Here is a 19,819-nt window from a genome sequence, read left to right on the forward strand (position 1 = left end):
AGGTGGCACAGACAAAGGTGGTGTGTTTCTGTCTCTTTTCCCGGCTCTCCCCGACCTGCCCTTCCCTCTCAACCCCCTGCGATCTTCCTTCTCAAGTTTGCCCTCTTAGGGGCCGCTTCTCTCCAGATGGTGTTTTGAGGCATGGAGGGGCTGCTGCTTATCTTTTTTACTGAAGCTTCTAGTTCTGCGTCTCGTGTTACTAACGTCCTGTCTGATCTTAGCTTTACCTGACTTCAGCATTAGCAGTGTGGGGCGGGCTTGCACTGAAGAAGTGAGGCCATCTTAATCTGGGCAATGGCAGTGGCTATCAGTGCCAACTTCTCCTTTGAGTCTTTGGTTTTAAACCGAGCAGCGGCAGGTTTATTTATGGCTGCAGGTGGCCGGACTCCGTGGTGGACTCTTTCCCTCCTGTTCCACCTCCCCCTTCCCTTCTTCTTATGACAGATGCAGGTAGGGGAGTGCGTGCAGCCTAGAGGAAGCCACAGCCCACTCAGGAGATGGAAGGACACTGGTTCTTGGTCTCATCCCTGCCTTGTTTCTCTCCGGAGTTGTGCTGCTCCCCCGTTCATCCCATTACACAGTTCCGTTGTGCTCGTATTCCAGCTTTAGGTGGATGCACTTGCATTTTGCGTGTCTTGTTTTGTTTTACTTTTTAAGCTAAACTTTATCTGTATGCACTGTGTGCAGTGGCATATGGCTCTGGAGTGCCCCTGATTTGTGTGGTTTACCCATTATTCTGGTGGTGGTCATTTGACTTGTTTCCAGGTTTTGGCAATCATAAACAATGCTGCGATGACTGCTTCCATATGTGTGTCCTGTCCCACATGTGCACACGTTTCTCTGGGGCTGTGTACCTAGTTGTAGAATTGCTGGGTCTTGGGATTAGGTGATCTTCATCGTCACTGGATAAACCCACGACATTGTTGTCTGTTGTTGTGTAATAAATTACTGTGAAATGCAGTGGTTTAAAATAACCAGGTTTGTGTGGCTCTGGGTCTGGGTGGGGCTTAGCTGGGTCTAGGGGTTCAGTCTCTCAAACTGCTGGTGGGTGTGGCTGGGGTTGTGGTCTCACCCGAAGGTCCGACGGAGCGCCAGGGGTGGGGCTCTGTGTGCAGCCTATCTCCCTGGCTGTTGCAAGGATTCACCCTCACTGGCTGTTACATCGGGGGCCTTGCTTTCTTGCTGGCTGTTGGCCCGAGGCCGCCCTCAGTGCCTTGCCGTGTGGGTCTCTCCATGGGAAGTTCACCGTATGGCACCTGCTCTGTCACAGTGAGAGAGAAAGAGATCTTTTATAGCTGTTCTCAGAGGTGATTTCCCATCACTTTTGCTACAGTCTCTGGGCTAGAATCGTGTTGCAGGGTCCAACCGCCATACGAGGGTGTGGTTGTCGGGATGCGGGGACCCTTGGGACCATTGTAGAAACAGCCTGCCACACCCTCAGTGTCTTCTCAAAAGTACAGACCCAACAATGTTCCCATAGTAGTGGATGAGAGTTCACCATAGGCCTTTTGTATAGCACTTAGTCTCATCAGACTTTTAATAATATTGGGAGTTTGAGTAGCATCTCGTTGTGGGCTTTTACTATTTTGATGGTTATGTATTTAGAGATAAAGTTGACTTGGAATACCCAGCTTTGAAGCGTTTTGGTAAACGCAAGAACCTCTGTGCCAGAAGGCCTGAACCTGGTGCCTGGCTGTCCATGGGCTGACCTCCTCCCGTGCTGGCCTCCTGAGTGACTGGGCTGTGGGTGTGGGTGCCACTGCTCTGATGTGTTGCCCCACACAGACCCCACAGACCTCAAGCCTCTGCCCACTCAGTGTCCTGCTGGAACATCCAACAGTGGACTCAGGCATCACAGAGACTCCAGTGCTCCGTCTCTGTGGAGCCGTCTGCGAAGCCTTCCCTGGGGTGGGCTGTGAGAGCACCGGTACCCCAGCTGCTCAGGCAGAATGTTTTGCTTGTAGTTGTTCTTTCTTATCGTTGTAAAACACACATAATGTGAAATGGAGCATCTTCACCACTTCTCAATGTCCAGCTTACGGGCACCGAACCCATCCACGCTGCTGTGCAGCTGTCCCCCCATCCAGCTCCAGATTGTTCCATCGCCCCCACGGAGACCCTGTCCCCGTGATGCCTGCTCTCCCAGCCCTGGCCCCACCGTCCGCTCTCAGTGTCTCTGAGTCTGATGACTCCGTGTCCTCACACAAGGTGTCCCCGAGTGTGTGCTTTCATCTTCATGTTTGTCTCTTGATGCTGGCTGCTTCCCCTGCCCCCATCCAGTCCATCAGCGAGTCCAGTGACTTCGGAATATCCCGGAGCTTGGCCATTCCCTGACCCAGGTCCTCACCCTTCCCGGCCTCCTCCCCACCTCCCTCAAGGCTACTCTGAGCGCTGCTGTTGGTTAGTCATTTCCAGTGGGAGCCTCATTCAGCTTTGGGCCTGCTGTCTTCCACACTGAATAGATGGTCAGCATCCAGTTGAGGAAACTCTTCTACACCTCGCTTTGTCGAGTTTTTATCATGAATGGGTGTTGAATTTTGTCAGGTGCTTTTTCTGCATCAGTTTTTGCGCTCGTGTGATTTTTCCCTGTTAGCCTGTGGACTACGGCACATGACACTGATGGATATGAGCGTTGAGCCAGCCTTGCATCCCTGTGATGAGCCCTCGGTGCTCCCGGTGGATAGTGGCCTTCATGTGCTGCTGAGTTCTGTTGCCAGGATTTTAAGGACTTTTGCATCTGGATTTGTGAGGGACATGGATCCTCAGGGTTTTGGCACCGTCTTTGTCTGATTTTGACTCAGGGTATTTGGTGTCAGTTCTCGTAATGCTTGGTTAGCGTCAGCAGTGAACTCTGGGCCTGGAGGCTTCTTTCTCAGGGGCTTTCACTTCGTGGCTTGGTTGTCCTTGGTGCCGTGGTGCTCCTGGAACGATCTGTTTCACAGGACTTGGAGATTATGGAAGTTTGTGCTTTGGGAACCTTCGCTCTACTTCCTGTTTCTTTTTATAGTTTCATGTTCCCTGCAGATAGTCTCAAGTTTGATGCTTGTTTCTCTAAGTGCGATAAGCAGTCGTTTTAGGCGTGGCACGGGGTCTTTGAGCATGGAGCCTGTCGAGCCTGTCTCAGCTTGTCTCTGCCCCACTCTCACTGCATCCCTAGCTGTCTTCCCGCACCTCCTGGTCCCCGCACCCCCAGAAATCTTTGCGGGTGTTTCTGTTGCCTGTGCTGGCTACGTTCTCCTGGAAGCCTGTGCCGGCTCCGCGGCATGTCTGGGGTGCAGCAGACGAGCGCCCCCAAGTTCTGCCCCCTGGCTGGCAGCCTGGCGCCACCACACCGCCGCAGCCGTTTCCTCTGCCCCCAGCACTCGGAGGGTGCTGCGACGGTCGCACGCAGGTCGTCAGGTAGCCCTTCCAGCTCAGCCTTTTGCAGCCTCGGCTCACTGCAGGCCGTGTTGGGTGAAGGGCCCTCAGGACATCGCAGCTCCTCTCTCCTGGCTGCTGCGCTTTTCTAGAAACCCCCCTGCCAGGTATAGAAATGACGTATGTTACCTGACCGATCTGCATCTACTGTTGTCAGGGGCAGGTTGATGGGGTCACCTGGCAGATTTAGGTGTTGCTCTGGAACCTGGTCTTCGAGCCCAGGGCACAGGCTGCAGTCCCTCTGGGGCAGTTCTGTGCAGTGACTTCGAGGGCAAGAGCCTTCCACCTTTTCAGTCTTCAGCGGAACCGGGACCCTGCAGTGGCTTGCTTTGATTTTCTTCATTTGGCAGAATTTACATTTTTGAGTCCATGAAGGGAAATGCTGTGTTGTTTGCTGAAGACGGAGTTTCCTGGGCGGGGCTGTGTCTCCAACGAGCAACATGCCTTCCTTCCCTGCTGGCTTCAGGAGTTTGCTGTGACCCTCTTGGGAAAGACTGGTCTCCTGGGGTGGGTGTGGGTGGATGCTGAGGACTTACCTGTGCTCCAGGTGACCACTCAGAGCCACACTGAGGCACTGAGAGCTCCCGCTAGGGTCTTCCTTCCTCTGTGTAGTACTTCCTGCAGAGCCCTGTTATTGGTGCTGTGGGGTCTCATACAGCCCCTTCCTCTGGGGGCTCAGGTCCCAGGAGAAGCAGGGCCAGGAGGCAGAGGGTGGGCGAGCACGTTAGGAGCTGTCCAGGCAGGGTCAGGAGGAAGGAAGAAGGCATAGGAACTTGTAAGGGACCTCTTGTCAGTAGATGTCCGCATTCAGCAGAACCAGCGCCCCTGAGAGAGACTGGGGGACCTGGCCGCTTCTGATACTAGCTGGCATCTTTCCAGCACTCCCTACAGCTGATTGCTTGTGATAAGTGTTAGGTTGATTCCATCCTGCGATAAAGGCCTAGAATTACAGTCGGATTTGATGCACTTTTGTTTCGTGTTCCTTTGGCTTTTAGAACCCTTGTTCCCAGACAGAACCCCCACCCACTGGACAATGGCAAAAACCAGATTAACTCAGAGCTGCCAGCGCTTTTCTGCTGACTCAGAACTGGGTGTGGAGGCGAGGCCTGGGCCAGTGCGCATGCTGGTGGGCCTGTGTGGTGAGCACGCAGGCTCTGGACACAGGCCCCGGACAGTTGATTGGGGAGGGCGGGAGCCATGGATGGAGCCGTGCCAGGCCTCGTGTTCCTGGGAGCGGGTACCCCATCTGTCCCTGCTTGGGAGGGCCCCCCTGCGGCTGTCCTGCTGTCTTAGACAGGGCCAGCTCCCTTACCTTGGAGTCTTCTCTCTTTGGCAAGGGCTTGCTGACTGATGGTGGCTGCACAGTCCTGGGGGTTGTCCTGTGGGTGGATGGGGGCATGGGTTGGGCACTTGGGAGGGAGCGAGGGAGGGGCAGGCTGGGACCTGGTGGGCATTGTACCCACAACACCGCTTCCTCCCTCCCTCCCTCCTTCCAGTTTCTGGTGATTGCTGAGCTGGCTGACCCTCACCCTCCAGGAGCCAGGAAGGTGGAGTGCCCACCCACCCCGTCCACAGCCAGGCTGGGCCTCAGGGATGGGCTCTGGAAAGGTGTGCTGCTGATGAGTCGTGAGAAGAGGCATAGGCCTCTCTTCCTGGCGCAGGCAGTGAGCTCGGGTGCAGAGATGGGCCTTGGTGCCCAGATACCTCCCCTGACTTGAGAGGAGAGACGGGAACATGATGGGTGTGATGCACCTTGAGCCTCTGCAAGCCCAGGAGGGGCTCTGTCCCAGACAGAATGTGCGTGGTGGAGGTGGAGGTAAGAAGAAGTCTGGTAAGGAAGCCTCTTTTTGCTGGGGTCCTGAGCGTCTGGCCCAGTTAAGCTGCCCCAGCTCAGTAGGCAGCAGAGAGATGGAGAGATGGCTGTTGACATGCTTCCTTTCTGAGCGGGGAGCTGGAGAGTCAGCTGCAGAGGCTAGTGCCCTTGGGCTGCTGGCCCTGCCTGACCCCCCGACCTCTTCTCTCAGCCCTTAGTAAGTTCAGCTTTAATTCCCTTTTTTTTTTTTTTTTAAGGTGACTTATTTATTTATTTGAGAAAGAGAGAGAAAGAGCACAAGCAGGGGGAGTGGCAGAGGGAGAGGCAGACACCCTGCTGAATAGGGAGACCAAGGTGGGCTCCATCCCAGGACCCTGGGATCATGACCTGAACTAAAGGCGGACGCTTAACCGACTGAGCCCCCAGACGTCCCTTCAGCTTTACTTCTTACTCAAGTTCTTTTGGTCTGGTTCTGATTTGCCGGCATATCAGAAGACACCCAAATGCTCAGTTTCCCACCATGGAAAAGAAAATAAAGCCTGAAATCTGGGGCAGTCTGCAGGAGAGAAGGGGCTGGTTACGAGAAGGCAGCTTCGGGACCCTGGGTGGCTCCGCCCGTCCGTTGGCAGGTGCTGCCGTTGCCCGGCGAGAGGGCAGCAGGAGCATTGGCGGACGGGGAGGATGGTGGGGAGGACGGCGGGAGTGCCAGCAGACGGGGAGGGCACCGAGCAGGGCAGAACCGCTGTGGCAACACATGGCCTAGGCGGGGTGGTGGCTTCGTTTTTAAACAGCAGCTTTTTTTGAGATATAATTTACATAACATAAATTCACCTTTTTAAAGTGTGTACTTAGTGGTTTTTAGTGTATTCACAGAGTTATTTGACTGTTACTACAATCTAATTTCAGAATATTTTCTTCACCCCTAAGAGAAACCTGGTCCCTGGTAGCATCCCTTCCCATTTCCCCAGCCCCAGTGCCCACCATCTGCTCCATAGCTGCAGATGCTCCTGCTGAATAGAGTCACAGACCACATGGCCCTACACATCTGGCTGCCTTCTCTGAGACTCAAGGCTCTGGGGTTCGTCCATACCACGGCAGGTGTCCGTGGTTCATTCCCTTACGTGGCCAAGTAGGATCCGATTGTGTGGCCAGACCACATCAGCTGTTGGTGGGCCTTTGAGCTGTCAGCCATTGCGAATGGTGCTGCTGTGAATATTGACGTACAAGCTTTTGTTTGAACACCCGTTTCAATTCTTTTGGGACCACACCCAGGCCTGGAATGGACATTCCACACGTTTTATCCTGTTTGCTTTGACATTTGTATGCATGCTTCTCCTCAGGCTGCATCTTTCTGTGGAGATCCCCCAGCCATGAATACTGAAGGGTATGTTTTCTTAGAAAAAGGGCATTTTCTTATGTGCCTGGGACGGTTCTCAGCACCAAGCGATTCCTGCTGTCCCTTGGCCCCATAGCAGTAGCTGTGCAGCATTTCCTTGTAGCAGAGCATCCTGCTGAGGTCCCACGCTGCACTGACTTGCTTTATGTCTCTACCTGTCCTTAACTTGGGACACTCCCTCTTCCTTTGTCTCTTTGACATGACATTTTGAATCATTACCCTATCCCCATTTTGGATTTTCTTTTTCTTTCTTTTTTTTTTTTTTTAAGATTTTATTTATTTATTTGACAGAGAGAGAGAGATCACACATAGGCAGAGAGGCAGGCAGAGAGAGGAGGGAGTAGGCTCCCCTCCGAGCAGAGAGCCCGATGCGGGACTCGATCCCAGGACCCTGAGATCATGACCTGAGCTGAAGACAGAGGCTTCAACCCACTGAGCCATCCAGGCGCCCCCCATTTTGGATTTTCTGATACTTCCTCCTGACTAGGTTGAGGTCACGATCCCAGGTAGGACATGGTGACATTGTGGCCCATTTAGGTCCCACATCTGAACTGCCCGTCTCCTTGTGGGACCTTGTTGGCTTTCCGTGAAGGGCCCTCCTAACACCCTGCTATGCGGTGCCTCTCTCTCCCATGGGAAAGCAGCCAGAGGCAGGGGGAACACGAGGCCTCTACAGATGTCCTGCTCCTGTCACATTTCCTGGGTTTAGCCTTCATTAGGGATTCTCACCCGTCTCAAGCTACGCTGGGACCCCTGCAGTGGCCTCCCCCATCACCAGCCTGTGGGAACCCTCTACTCTCAGGGTGCAAGGCTCACTTACCCACTGCTGTGTATGACTGTACTGTGTTTGTTTCAGTATTCATTTCACTTACATTAGGTTTACTTGTATTCATTACTGGAATGGGTGCATGGATTCTTATCTTTCAGTAGTCTATAATTGTATTGATGCTCAAAGTGCCCTGGATTTGGCTAGTGAGATCCCTTCAAGTAGGTCCCTGTGTCCTTTTGATGTGACTGTGTCATTCTTTTGAAGCTTTCCTTTCTTCCGGAGGAACACCATGTGCCATGCTCACCTTGTACTCCCGCCCTGCCTGAATCAGCCATTTATCTGAGGAGGCTGGTTTCTTCTCTGGGGGACAGCCTGGGCACTGCTGGGCCCGCAGCCGCTCAGGCCCTTCCTGCCCCTTTGAGCAGCTGGAACTAGGGAACATATGATCACGCGTGTGCACACCACACACACATGCCTGTGCCATGCACATATATGACCCCTGTGCTGTCCTGCACATATCCTTAGTTTAGAGATCTTGGGGTTCACTGGACACCGCCGGTTCCATCCACCCTCGGGCCCTCACCTGCCCTTCTCCCTTCCACGTTGCATCTCCCACCATCCACTTGAGAAAACTCTGGGTTCACTGACGAACATTCTCTGTTCAGAATGCACGTAACGGTTTCGGGACTGCTTCACCGTAGCACCTTGAAAGACGCAGGGGGACATCCCAGTGAGGCTGTCATGACCTGAATGCCTCCACCCCTCCCAGGAGGGCATAGGGTCTGGACAGTGTCACCCCCGTAATCAAGAGTTAATTATTATGCACAAAGAAAATTCAGAAGTCCTGTTCAGTGCTAGCGCCAGTGGGTTTTGTGTGCTTACAGCTCTGTACTTTTGAGCTCTTGGTAGGGTCACAGAGCATCAGTGCCTGGGAGGGCCCGGTTACCAAGAAGCAGCAAGGCAACTGAACACCCTGATTTGATCTTGTGGCGTTCCTGACAAAGGAATTAAATCAGCCTCTGCTCTCAGACAAATGCTTCTGAGGATGGCCTCCACTGGAATGGGCCAGGCAGCCCGAGCACACAGGCTCCATTGTCTCTGACACAGGGTCTGGGGTCCTGAGCTCAGAAAAGACTCCAGCAGCTGCCGGTCCAGCCTCGGGCTCAGTAAGAATTCCTTTCTGTTGCGTCAGGACCTCTACCTTGCACTTACCCTTCTAGCGACTGTCCAGTGGACCCTTGGGGAAGTTGTGTTGCCGGTTTACACATCAGGAGTTGGGCTTCAAGAGGTTAGAGGTAGGAGCTGTGTCCAGCCCTGTTGGACCTGTGCCCCGGGCAAGCACCGGGCAAGCATGGCCTGGTGCAGAGCCCCTTCAGGAGCAGGGCCTGCCTTTTCCAGCTCTCCACCACGGGGAGGGCAGCCCATGTGGAGGGCCACCTGGGGGTAGCACGGCCCTGTCCTCTGGGGCTTTGGTCAGACATAGTTCCTGCCGAGACACCTTTGGAGGAGCTCTCCATTCTGCTCCTTCCTGCCAAGAGCATCCTGTGTGGTGTACCTTTGGGAAAGGATCAAGCCTGTGACCCTGATAGACCTCTTGATCCCTGAGTGCTGTAGAGGAAGGGATGTGGGGTTTGGAGAGGTGGGCTGTGGGTCTTGGCTATATCATTACCATTCAAGCTTTCAGGCAGTTCCAGACTCTGAGTAATGGGGACAGTGTGTGCCTCATGGGGTTGTTGGAAGGGTCAACGAGCAGGCCTGATGCCCTAGTGGTGCCCTCTGTCTCCCCTCTCACCCCCCCCGACTCCATTCTCCAGAGCTACACATGGGTCTCCAGGCTCTGTGAAGTCTTCGCGCCCTCCCCACCACTGCTGCTCCTGCTGGGAATGGTGTGCGTGTTTGATAGATCCCTGCACGGAGTCACATGCTTGAAGCTGGGGAGCAGGTCTGTGTGTCCGCTCTGCAGCTTGGAGTTGTTAGCACTGAGGTCAAAGGGAGGAATTGGCAAGGAGCAGGGTTTGCAGGCTGGGTCCCGGGCATGCCATCTGCTCTGACTGGGCCCTGGGCTGGGGCAGAGCCCATCCTGAGAAGCTGTTCCACGGTGGGCTCAGAGGATGTATGAGGGAAGGCGTGTTAGAACCTCTTCCGGCTTTTATAGGACGAGGTGCATCAACGCGGTGTCTGTACCCCACGTAGATTCACAACTTTTGGAGGTTCTGGAGAGGCAGAGGATGGAGGGAAGACTCGTCCTTGGAAGTTGCTCCCCTCACCTTGGCTGCAGGGTGGGTGTCCTGTGACAATGCAGCGGGAGAGCTCATGTGGCCACCCTGTAGTGATGTCCCCCACACCAGAGCCACTGGTGTGTGGGAACTGTCCTCAGCGGTTGGGTGGTTTTCCGGGCCTACAACGGGGATGTTTATTTAGAAAGTGAGTGTGAAGTGGGACTTGGGTGCTAGAGATGGCATTTCTGCAAGGTCACAGTTGGGCAATGCAAATATTCACTTGGGACAGACACCCTCTTTCTTAGAGATTTGCACCTATAAAAACCACTGAAACTTCAAATGGCCCATTTCCCTGTCACCCTATCACCTAAACATTGTCTCGCCTTCCCCACAGGAAGCCCTGCCAGTGTGAACATCCTTGAGGACCCATCTTTTGGGGAGATGGGCCCCCTGAATGGAGTGGCAGGAGGGATGGGGCTCATGTTTTTCCTGCCCCAGCCCACATTGGAGGCAAGGGCTCCCCACTCTCAGTCCACATTGGAGGCCAGGGGTCCCCAAACTCAGTCCCCACTGGAGGCCAGGGTTCCCACTCTCAGCCCATAGTGGAGACCAGGGCTCCCACTCTCAGCTCACAGTGGAGGCCAGGGGTCCCCACTCTCAGCCCACAGTGGAGACCGGGGTCCCCAGTCTCAGTCCACATTGGAGGCCAGGGGTCCCCACTCAGCTCACATTGAAGGCCAGGGCTCCCCTCTTTCAGCCCACATTGAAGTCCAGGGCTCCCCATTCTAGCCCACATTGGAGGCCAGGGGTCCCCACACTCAGTCCACAGTGGAGGTCAGGGGTCCCCACCCTCAGTCCATGTTGGAGGCTGGGGTTCCCAGTCTCAAACCGTAAGGAGGCCAGAGATCCCTAACCCCAGCCCACATCAGAAGGCCGGACCCCCGGCTCCTGTGCATTGGAGGACAGAAGCCCCCTCTGCCTCCCCAGCTGCCTTGTGAGCACTCTGAGCTACTGCAGGCACCGTGCCTGATGCTTATAGCACAGAGCCTTCCAGAAGAGCCAGGGCACGTGGTGCACTCCCAGGAATGTTTGCTCTGACACCCGGAGCTTGTGCAGCTGAGCATTAAATGCCCTGGAGATGCCAGGTGCGTGTGGGTGATGGGTGTAGATGTTTGCCCTGGGAGGGAGTGCTGGCTGGGTCGTGAGCCTGGTGACACCAGGGACAGGGGTGCCCTTATGAGGAAAGACTGGTTTTGCTGCCGAGGCTCAAGGACTGCCCCACCCATCCCGAACAACTCAGAGAATTGAGAATCAGGATGTGGCTATGTTTTATTGAGAAGAGCTGGACGTTCCTAGCAGTCACTAGTTTTTCTTTTGTACATTTTAGGGAGAGCTGTTTACATTGCCATCATCGTTGCCCCACTGTTGTTCTCAGAGGCCAACTTGGTCCCATGCATGCTGGCTCCCCAGCCCGTAACCCCATGGTCTCCTTCCCTGATGGTGTAGGTGCAGAGATGCCCAGGAACAGACAGCAGAGGGCCGGCGACTCAGACAGCAGCGGGGCTTCTGGTTGCAGAAGTGCTCTGGATTGTGTGGCCGCTGTCTGCAGGGCCACCCTGAGGGGGCGTGTGTGTGTGTGACGAAGAAGAAGCACTTCTCCCTTCCTCTCTGACTCGAGGGCACTTGTTAGTGTATGCCCAGTAAACCGTAAGCCACAGACGAGGCGGATGGTCCAGTTTCCAGTTCAGGTCTGCTGAGTGTGTTCTGTCTGCAGCATTCATTTTTCCCGAGGATGGCAGATTTATAGGAGATGGACCTTGAAACTAGGTCTCTCCTCCAAAATGTCCCCTTTGTTTTGCTTGCACTGGCCAACATGAGAAACGTCGTTTGCTGTGGGACACAGTGCATGCAGAGTGGACCGCAAGTTCACGCTGGTCCCCATCCCTACGCCAGCTCTCGCCAGTCACTTGCCCTGCAGCCGTGAGTGTGGGCGGGGAGCCCCAGTGCTGTGTACTCGGTCCAAGGTCAAGGTGGCTTGCAGTGAGGGCTCTTCAGAGCCCAGGTGTGCCCGCAGCTGGGGCACGGGTGGGCCAGCCTGTTCTGACTGGGCTCAGAGCGCAGTGTGGCCCAGCTGTTCCTCCCACCTTGCCCTGGGGGTGAACCAGCGTGGGATCCCTGTGGGTACAGAAGTGCCTCTACACGGCGCTGCTGAACCTCACGTCCGACTGCTCTGTGCTGTCCGGAAGGACCGCCTTCAGGGCAGCGTGGCAGAAGCGGTTCAGAGCTGACATGTTGGTTTTCTGCTCAATGTACATTCTCAGTTTGTCCCGAAAAGTCTCCCCCAGAAAGCTATAGATGAGGGGGTTCAGGCAGCTGTTGGAGAACGCTGCCAGGTTGACAATGTGGCCTGTTAGCGGGTAGGCGTGGCGGAAGGACTGCGTGCAGGGAGCGGCTCCCGGTGGGCTGCGCTGCAGGAGGTGGACGCTGATGAAGACGTTCTCCGGCAGCCAGCAGATAAAGAACACAAGGACCACCGCGAAGATCATGCGCAGGGCTTTCTGCCGCCTGGGGCGCAGGCCTCGGTGCTTGTGAGCCTTGACGAGCACGCGGACAATGAGTGAGTAGCACAGGCCGATGATGGCGAAGGGGATGATGAACCCCAAGGTCACCTCCAGCCACTGGATCTCTTTGACGTCTGCGAAGCAGAAGCAGACCTCCTCCGTGTGCTGCAGGTGCACCGCGGTGAAGGGCACCAATGTGGCCGAAACAGATGCCATCCAGATGAGGCCGCAGCTGAGCCGGGCGTGGTGCTTTGTGCGGAATAGGCTGGACCTCATGGCTTTGGCCAGAGCAATGTACCGGTCAAAGCTCATCCACGTGAGAAAGAAGACGCTGCTGTACATGTTGATCTGCAGGAAGAGTGACATGAAGGTACACAGCACGGCAATGTCATAGTACTGCTCGTCCAGGTTGAACACCTCGATGAGGGAGTCAGCCACCAGGATGAGGTCAGCCGCTGCTAGGTTGATGAAGTACAAGTCCGGGATCGTCATCTTCTCCCGGAAGCTGATGTTCACCACCAGTATTAGGATGTTCCCCACAAAGCCGATGGGGAAGAGGAAGATGGTGTACAGGCAGGACAGGAAAAGCCCAATCACATACTGCTGATGCTCAGAGAGCTCGCCCGTCTGGTTAGCCAGGACAGTGCTGGTGAGTGCATGGGACAGGTTAAGCTCCAGGGGGGTGCTGTTGGAGGCACCTGGGTGCATCTCCATGCCAGGGAGCGGCACTGGGGAAGTCACGTCCGTGTCCCCAGAGGCGCACCTTTCAAGGTTTGCTGTGTGGCTACCAGAAATCCGACTTAAACGAAAGCTCCATCTCTAGAAAGAAAGGTGACGCTCTTTGAAGTGAGCCAGATGCCTGTAAGAGTGGAAGTCATCGCAGGCACCACTGCAAGCAGCGTGGGTCCGTTTTGCAGAAAGCTGAGTAATCGGAGAAGGTGGTCCATGGCCACACAGCGGGCAGCGCCCTGGCTTGCTGTCAGCTGCCGTGATCCACGCGCAGCGTGGCGCCGCTACCTGTGCACCTGAGAGAAGCAGATGGAAGAGGAGTCAGGCTTTGGTTCAAGTCTTTAAGGCTTCTTGGCGAAGACGGTCTCTGTGGCCAATGGCCATGGGGACGGCAGGCATGTGAGTGTGCAGGGAAGGCCAGGACTTGAGGTCCTTAGCGTCTTGGAGAGGTGGTTGTCACTGAGCTGAGGGAAAAGAATTAAGTGTAGAAAATGCCCCACATTCTGTCCCCAGGGCTCCCGGCCGCTCAGTCTGACCGGAGCCTGGACTGTGAGTCATCCTAATGCACAGTGGACGCCTATTTTTTAAAATAGTTGAATAGCTGGCTTATGAAGTAACATGGAGGTTGGGTATGGAAATCTCAGGAAAAGTACTGTTTGCCAGCAGAGGAAATAAAATTTATTTCAGCAGCTGTTAGAAAGAGAGCTGAGATGGGAAGGGAAAAACCCAGCTTCTCTGAAGATAGTGGGCCCAGAATGCTGTGTGGAAACTGCTTAAGCAGAATCTCTTACAGTAAAATAGATAAAAGAAAACTGGTTTTTTTGTTTTGTTTTTTGCTAATCTAAGCTACTGCTTTCATGATATGAAATGAAAGAGAAAACATAATAAAAATGGTACTGGGGCACCTGGGTGGCTCAGGTTAAAGGCTTTAGGTTAAAGCCTCTGCCTTCAGCTCGGGTCATGATCCCAGGGTCCTGGGATCGAACCCCATATCAGGCTCTCTGTTGGGCAGGGAGCCTGCTTCTCTTCCTCTCTCTGCTTCTCTTTGCCTACTTGTGATCTCTCTCTCTGTGTCAAATAAATAAAATCTTAACAACAACAACAAAAAAAGGTACTTGCTTTAGTAGATATTTACCCAGTGTTTTCATAAATTATAAAATCTAATATATTTTTGTAATGTTTGTAACCTAGAAGCTGGGTACAAAAGAAAAAAACAAAATCCTAAGCAAAGCCCTTTAGACCTTTGAGGCCGACAGGTCTAGCCTCCAGGGCCCTTCACCACAACCTGGCTTGTCTGTGATCTCAATAGACAAGTCAGCCAGGGTTCGCTGGGCAGCTGGGGAGGGGTGCCCTTGCATTGAGGGGGTGGGTGGGGGCCTGCTGCCAATGACGAGAAGCCCCAAGGAAGCCGGCCTGGCACGTTAAAATGGACTTGAATTGTTTTCTGTTGAGAGTTCTTGTTTTACCCTGTGAGATCATTAGGACTCATTTCTGAAGTGTTGCCAAACCAGACTAGACATTTATTGAACCACTGCTTGAAAATACTGCTTTAAAAAGGCGGGGAGGGGCGGCGCAGAAAAACGTAAGTCGCAGCCTTGGGGTCAGTTACGATTTAAAAAGTATTCATTTAGCTTTGCTTAGCTGGGGTTGATAAGTTTATTACTTATTTTGCATTTTTTACTCATCTTTAGTAGATAATACCAATTTGAACCACATAAATGTCATCGTGCCCAGATACTATCTGTAACGTTAAAAGCCTCTGTTTTTAATTTCTTTGTAAAAAGTGCTCCAAGTGCTTGTTTTGCTCTCTCAATGTGGAAACTCGGGGCTGTTTTTGATGCTTCCAGAGGAAGGCTTGAAGGTGAAGGCACTCACGGCGCACACTCGTCCTCCTCAGTGCTTGTCAAGATAGGCTGTATGGAAAGAGTTGGAAAGCGAGTCCGCCACTGCCTTCCCATGTACACGAGTCTTTTGATCCTTGGCAAATACCGTTACTTTCATAGTAGCCTAGAACAGACTCAGAAAGTAGCATGGGTTTCCTACCTCCACAGCACCCTCCTGAGAGTTGACCATGAATTTTTAAGGATGAGCATGAAATAGTTTCGTATCATTTTGTTTCATGTTTCCACTGCTTGTCTAGTTCTAGAAAACTAAAGCCACATTTGTCAAATCTACTGGGTATGTGTCTTCGTGAAGCAATACTAATCCGCCCAGATGTGTGGCTTGGGCGAGTATTTTCATTGAGTGAGACATGATGCTGTAGACAGAGCCGTCTGACTGTCCTAACGTAAGACAGCCTCTGGCTTGAAAGAAATACGACAGAATACTGCTTATTATTTTCGGCATGCACTATAGAAAGAACCTTTGTGCTTAGCCTCCCCGGCTAAAGTCATGCTGAGATTGTTAGAGCCCCATCTGGGTCCTTAGTGGAGGAGAAGGGCTATAGCCTCAGTGGCCCTCTCACCAGAGGGTGGCCTGCTGCACCTTACATGAGACCACTGAGCCAGGTCTGCCCAGTGGTCCCGTGGTGGCACCGACCCTAGCTCAGAACCAGGAACCCAGGAGGGAGACTCACCTGCACCGCAGCCACTTTGGAGCCGACCCTTCCCCCGTCCCTCGGAGGGCTTGTCAGCCAGCCTCAGTGACTGTGCTCAGGGCTGGCTGGAGGCACAGCGGCAGCTCTCGCTCGGGCAGTGGGGATTCTGGACTTGCTTCCACCCGTCGAAGGGTGCCAGAGCGGTGGTCCTGGGATGGGAAGCCTGGTGCACGAGGCTGACCCGCCAGAATGCCCATCATCGCTCCGTCATCGCGCCGGACACCGGGACACCCGGGCACTGCAGGCTTTATAGGCTTCCCAGGGCCGCCCATTGTGCTCAGCACCGCTGGACGGCCTCCGAGAAGGCCAGCATTAACCATTTTTTTGCTGGCCTTTTTTCTCCCACACTGTGGCGATGAGCTCAGTCCCACTACACATTTTTATGGATGTTTCCAGACTTACCTGCTTTTCTTCACCCACTGATAAATTTTTTTTAAAGTGTGAAAACATTGTAAGTAGGTCTTGTGTACCTTTCAGATGACCCATCGTCATTTGCTGGAACTAAAATGGTATTGCTTGTTTTTAAAACGAGGCACTAGATTTCCTAAGCCGAGAAAGGATTGTACTAATTATACTTGGAGAATCGAACCTAGAACTAGAATTGGAACCTAGAACTTTCACAAAATCATTTCCAGAAAGAAATTTAAACCCAGGAGATAACAGGTATTTGGGGCTAGTACATTAGGAATCAGGGTTGTTTTTCTGCTCTCAGTGTTAGCCTGTCTCAGCTCTCGCTTTCTCTTTGCTCCTGAAATCGCCTAAGTGCACTTGTCCCGCAGGAGTCAGTGACCCACCCAAGAGGCCCTCCTCCTCCTCCTTGCCACAGCTGCGGCCCTTGTGCAGTCAGGGTGAATTCTGCCCCAGTCCCTGGGACCCCCCCCGCCCCCCACCCCAATGCCTCACCATCCTGCAGGTAGCTACTGTCTCCTGCCTGCCACCCCCACCCCAGCTGGTGGTTGGGTTTACCATCAACTCAGGGAAAGGCCAGCAGAGTCACTGGCCCCAGTTCCCAGGTGCGTGCACATCAGGTCTGAGGTCTGTAGGACTGGCCGCACCCTGGCTACTCGCACCAAGTTGTGCAGTGTTCGTGGACGTCACATTTTAATTGATCTCGTACTTTCCTCTTGGTGACCTTTTACTTTCTGAGTTTTTTGAAGCTGTGGGATTGACCTGAGCATGATCTTTTGGGTGACTTGAGTGTGAATAAAGCACACGGCTGTGGCGTTGGCAGCACAGAGACCGACACGTGCTCCTCCCGGAGGACAGAGGCTGGTTCCGGGCTTGGAGCAAGGTGTCCGGTTGGACAAGGGCATGGTGGCCGCAGGGTTCCCCTCCAGTGACGGGCCCTGCAGGCTGCCAGGTGGCTTCCCTGCAAGCTTTTTCTGTTTTGTCAGGATCCTGTTCCAAACGCTTGAAGGTATTCTGAATGGTAATAGTCTAACATCTTTCAGATTTGGTTTAATACACATGTATATCAACAGAAAATGTTGAAATGTTACGTTTTTTTATGGAAACATACTAACATCTAGTGTTCTTTCCAGCTTTAGAATCCAGACATAATTCTAATCTGTAATTCTTCAAATTCTGAATGATTTAGTAACGTGGATGAGGCCGGTGTGATCTCACACCTACCGTGGACAGCCACAGACTCCCAACAAGTCCAGCACTAACGATGCCTGAGGACACCATTTTGAAAGAAATGAGTCATGAGAAAGTATAACTTCCTGTTGTGTTAAAAAAATAAATAAAAATCCAAACCTTGAAATAGCCAAGACATGTCACGTAAAAATAGCCACTGCCCACTCGCCCCAGCCCAAGGCCTGTGGCCCCTCCGTCCCGGTGGCTGAGGAGGTGCTTCCCGTGGCTCCTGATGCACTATCCCTGCAGCTCCCCCCGAGTTCCCAGCACTATCCTAGCATGCTGGCCCCATGCAGAAGGCTTGCCATCAGCTCATGAGGGCTGCCAGCTGGTGGCCCTGGGTGGCTAGTAACCTGTCAGCCTTCATACGACAGGACCCTGCCTTAGGGATTTCAGTCCCCAAACCCGAGCTGATGTTTGCATGCATCAGGGATGGGAACATCTTATGGATGTCTCTGTAGAGCAGAAAGACCTTTCCATGTTAAAATTTACCCTCCAGTGGGCATTTACTCACGCCAGGCTCTGTTTGCTGACCACATTTTACCCATGGCTCATGTAGCCCTCACTGAGCACCCTGGCATGTGGGGGCTGGTCCTGTCTCTGCTGTGCAGGTGAGAAGCTTGAGCTCAGGTGCATTTGGCCCAGGCCTCCGTCTGGCTGACTCTGGCCCACGGTCCTCGTCATTGCACTGAGAGCTTCCCACATGGCCAGTCCCCTGTAACAAGGTTGTCTTGGGGCTGAATTAGACTTCTTTACAGATTTTTATCCATCCCCAGAATTGGATGATAGGGAAACTTCAAAGGGAGTCTGGTCTGCTTGGCGTTCGTTTAGTTAAATTTGCAGATGTAGTCCGGTAACAGGTAGCACATAAAGAACAGACATGTGGTAAAGCCAGGAGGTCTGCCTGAGTGAGGGCCCCACCAGAAAGAACCCTTACCCTCATTTCCAGTTCCTCCAGGCCTGATGCTGTGTCCCCCATCCCTGCCACCCCTGTTCTTCTGTAGCAAAGAATTGTCCCCCTGGCTGCAGAGGGACCCCTATGGTGAGAAACGTTTTGCCACAATGGGAACAAGCCTGGAACCCCCAGGTTCCCGTCGTCTTCCTCTGCAGTCAGCTGCCCTAGGGCCCTCGGTAGAGTGGTGGTAGAATGGGGGCGCTACATGATGCCCATAGGGAGCTATGAACACCAGGACACCTGGCCTGCGCCGTCCTTGTCCTCGGGTGGGGCCATGTGTCCACAGCACGTGCGTGTGCCACCCTTCCCCAGGATGGCCTGGTCAGCAAGACGCGAGCGGAGTCCCGGGCAGTCGGGCTCCTATTTCCTCTGGGTGCATCTTAGGGAGAGAGAAGCTCAGTCCCGATGTTTGGAGGCTTGTTGGCAGGATTCGGCTCATGGCTGAGACCCCAAGTGCTGTGGCAGCTGCGCTTCAGAGTCTGCTGGCACTGGGAAGCACAGCATGGCCTTTGTGGTGCTTATGGGAGGAAGCTCATGGGCACCGTGGGTGTGCCCGCTCTTGAGAGGCCACCCTGCACACTCCGCCTCTCGTGTTTTTTCTTGATTATCCTGAGTGGGGGGAAGCAGAGCCCTTCCCCTGCATTCTTTGTGACCCTTACAAAGCCCTTGGGGGCTTTTGTGGGCTTTGTGCTCACATGCCCTCAAGCATTCAGGCCAGCACCACTTGCTATAAAAACCGAGGCCAGGGCCCAGAGAGGGGATGGGGATGGGCTCACCTTGGGGGAGTGTGTGGATGGACGTCCTGCACCATCTTCATCGGCTGCAGGCTGGCATGCAGAGGTATGTGCTGTGGGGGAGTACTATGGGCCCCCATTGGGTAGCCGTTGGCCGGGGCTGAGTGTCAGAGCCCCTGATTCTGAGTGTGTGTGTGTGTGTGTGTGTGGCCCAAGAAGCTGGCCCAGGGAGCAGAGAAGTGACCACCAGGCACTCCCTTCCAGATGAGCTGTGCTCTGGAGACTCAGCCTGGAGCCTGTGTTAGCAGGAGTGGATGCATTGGCACTGTCCTCCCGTCCTCTCTGGGGCTACCAATCAGTGAGACCCAAGTGGCAATCTCGTGTGTGTGCAGAGCTGTGTGTCCATGCCGTAGCGTGCCAAACCACCGCTGTCTACACTGTCCAAAGCTGTTCCCTAGAGCTGCCTTCTGCAGACCCACTGTCCAGCCCCTTCCATTACGGGACGGAATGTCGAGGGTGCAGCTTCTTTCCGGCATCAGAGGCACCTTCATGCCCACTCACCCTGGGGGTATTTCATGACACCATAAAGGAGCCATCCCCGCGGTTTCGCCAATGTTGACTTTTTGGACAGCTGGGCTCCTCTCAGCCGTTGCCTGGAGCTTTCTGGACATTTCCTCTAATTTTCTGAGAGCAGTGTGCCAGTGGCACCCAGAATGCCGTGTGTGTGGCCCACAGAAGCTCAGTTAGATGGTGTCTACCAGGCTCTGCCCCAAGGGGGGCTGTTTGTGGGTGGCATGTTCTAGAATGCCAGGCTGGTGGCCTGGGTCCTCAGGGAGAGGCCGGGAGCCTCAGGAAGTGGCTGCCCCTCACCCTCCACCCTCTTCATTCTGAGCCATCTTTTTCAAATCGAGGTTTGGTGGGCACCTTCTGGGCTAAAGCAACCCCCCACGGTGGAAAACCAGTTCTGTGTGTTTTCTCCTCTGTGGCTCTTG

General features: G+C 53.9%; 2 protein-coding genes across 3 annotated transcripts in view; one reads left to right on the forward strand and one right to left on the reverse strand.

Annotated features, from left to right (window-relative positions):
• Nucleotides 1–19,819, forward strand: part of CUNH7orf50 (chromosome unknown C7orf50 homolog) — a 124,374-nt gene that overhangs the window by 33,134 nt on the left and 71,421 nt on the right. The gene's annotated exons all lie outside the window — the stretch shown is intronic.
• On the reverse strand, nucleotides 10,926–15,824 carry GPER1 (G protein-coupled estrogen receptor 1). Of its 2 annotated transcripts, none has more exons than XM_004776319.3 (2): nucleotides 15,480–15,824; nucleotides 10,926–13,368 (listed from the first exon to the last, which is right to left on the reverse strand). In XM_004776319.3, the coding sequence occupies exon 2, from the start codon at nucleotides 12,887–12,889 to the stop codon at nucleotides 11,810–11,812; it is 1,080 nt and encodes a 359-aa protein (XP_004776376.1). In that variant the 5' UTR covers nucleotides 12,890–13,368; nucleotides 15,480–15,824; the 3' UTR covers nucleotides 10,926–11,809. The 2 variants fall into 2 exon arrangements, with proteins under 2 accessions (XP_004776376.1, XP_004776377.1); XM_004776320.3 differs by having other exon boundaries at nucleotides 10,926–13,200; nucleotides 15,480–15,823.

The sequence above is a fragment of the Mustela putorius genome, unplaced genomic scaffold, assembly GCF_011764305.1.
Source record: "Mustela putorius furo isolate JIRA1106 unplaced genomic scaffold, ASM1176430v1.1 tig00000139_pilon_pilon_pilon, whole genome shotgun sequence".
Classification (NCBI taxonomy): Eukaryota; Metazoa; Chordata; class Mammalia; order Carnivora; family Mustelidae; genus Mustela; species Mustela putorius.